Source organism: Buceros rhinoceros, unplaced genomic scaffold, assembly GCF_000710305.1.
Source record: "Buceros rhinoceros silvestris isolate BGI_N320 unplaced genomic scaffold, ASM71030v1 scaffold10119, whole genome shotgun sequence".
Classification (NCBI taxonomy): domain Eukaryota; kingdom Metazoa; phylum Chordata; class Aves; order Bucerotiformes; family Bucerotidae; genus Buceros; species Buceros rhinoceros.
The window spans coordinates 45-1,505 of record NW_010430976.1 but is presented as its reverse complement, the minus strand read 5'-3'; the positions used below and the strand labels follow the sequence as shown (position 1 = coordinate 1,505).

Sequence of the window (1,461 nt, the reverse complement as noted above, 5' to 3'; positions counted from 1 at the left end):
TGATGGCATTTTGGCTGGTTTTCTTGTACCTCTGACATGTAATAAAAGAGTGAAAGGAGTAAGCAATGGAAACACCGTGCACTGAAACAGCAGTAGAATGAGTTACATTTCTCTTCAGATTGAAGTATTCACAGGGGAACGAAGAGGCGTTTCACTTTAGATCCATCTTACAGCAGACTGCAGTACAGTAAAACATAAGAATATTCACTGCTAATTGTTTCTACTATGATCTCACCCTAGTCCTGAAAAGATACTTGTTTTCTTGAAATCAATAGTGCTTTTCACTAGCGTGTAGAGGCGAAAAAAGATATCAGCGAGTCCCTCTCGTGGTTAAATAGGACCCTGCATGTAATTGTGCTGTGCCCTACAAGGGTCCTCTACGTGTTTTGTCACTCTTCTCCATGCGGTAGGTGTTACTTCCTCTGAAAGGGTCTACCCCTATACCAACTCTCGCTGCTTAGAGTTGATTTGGGAAAATGTTCAGGATAGCACTTAAATACGCAAATTACAGGAACTGAAGTGAGAACCTGCTCCTAGAGTGTAAAAGGACACATCTTAAATTGATAATGCTTTTTAAATGCACAAAAGTGGTGTTGTTAGCTGGTAATTTAATTCTAAGCATATCCAGGCCATAGATTAAGAGGTATAGCCAAAAATATTATTTTTGCAAATAACTGAAAAATACGTAGACATAGTGGTTTTTTGATGGTTATTTTCTAGGCTTAGCAGATCTTCAGCAGTATGAAATTATTTGTGTCAACAGATATTTCTGAGTCTGAAGGAAGAGGATGTTCCTTTCTGTTGTTTCTGCACTCATTGGTACACTGTTGTGTTTTCACAGCACTGGCAAATTCCACTGAGTCGTCGGTTTCGTTCTTTGAAGCTGTGGTTTGTGATTCGTTCATTTGGGGTGAAAAAGCTTCAAGCTCACGTCCGACATGTACGTGAAATAACAATGCAACATAAATGTATTATGTTCATTTGTAGCTGAGTGTAATAAACTCAGTGATGCAAAGATGAGTGACAGACATCCTCTCAGACGCAAAGCTGGCATGGGAACACTGAATATGTGCTGATGATACTCCTCAGTCATCTGTAAAGGTTGACTGTGCAGACAAAACATTTCCTGTGCCGTTCCTGGAGGCAATAGGCTATGGAAAGCAGCTTGATAAGTCAATGCCTTCTGCTCATTACTGAGTACTAATCTGTAGGAGCTTTCTTTGAAGTGGCAGCTATTCGGGAGGCAGGCTGTGATGGATGGCTGAACACATTGCTATGAAAATTTACAGGCCTAAGTCTTTGATGGAGTCAAAATACAAGGGATCATATTGTGGATCAAAGGTTGCCACAAAAGGACTCTGATCTGAGACGGCACGTCCTGTTTTCAAGCCTTCTTTTAGAATATTTTTGTGTGTTGTCCAGTTACTCTTGTTCATTGTCTAGGGTTTGGGCAAATAGAGA

The 1,461-nt window shown here is 40.3% G+C and overlaps 1 protein-coding gene across 1 annotated transcript in view; it reads left to right on the top strand.

Moving 5' to 3' along the window:
- Nucleotides 1-940, top strand: part of LOC104499700 (histidine decarboxylase) — a gene marked incomplete at its 3' end in the record, with an annotated part of 8,454 nt that extends 7,514 nt beyond the window's left edge. Inside the window, exon 10 of the mRNA XM_010143245.1 lies at nucleotides 842-940. Coding sequence (XP_010141547.1) covers nucleotides 842-940 — 99 coding nt within the window. The remainder of the gene's footprint in view (nucleotides 1-841) is intronic.
- Between the last annotated feature and the right edge of the window lie 521 nt (nucleotides 941-1,461).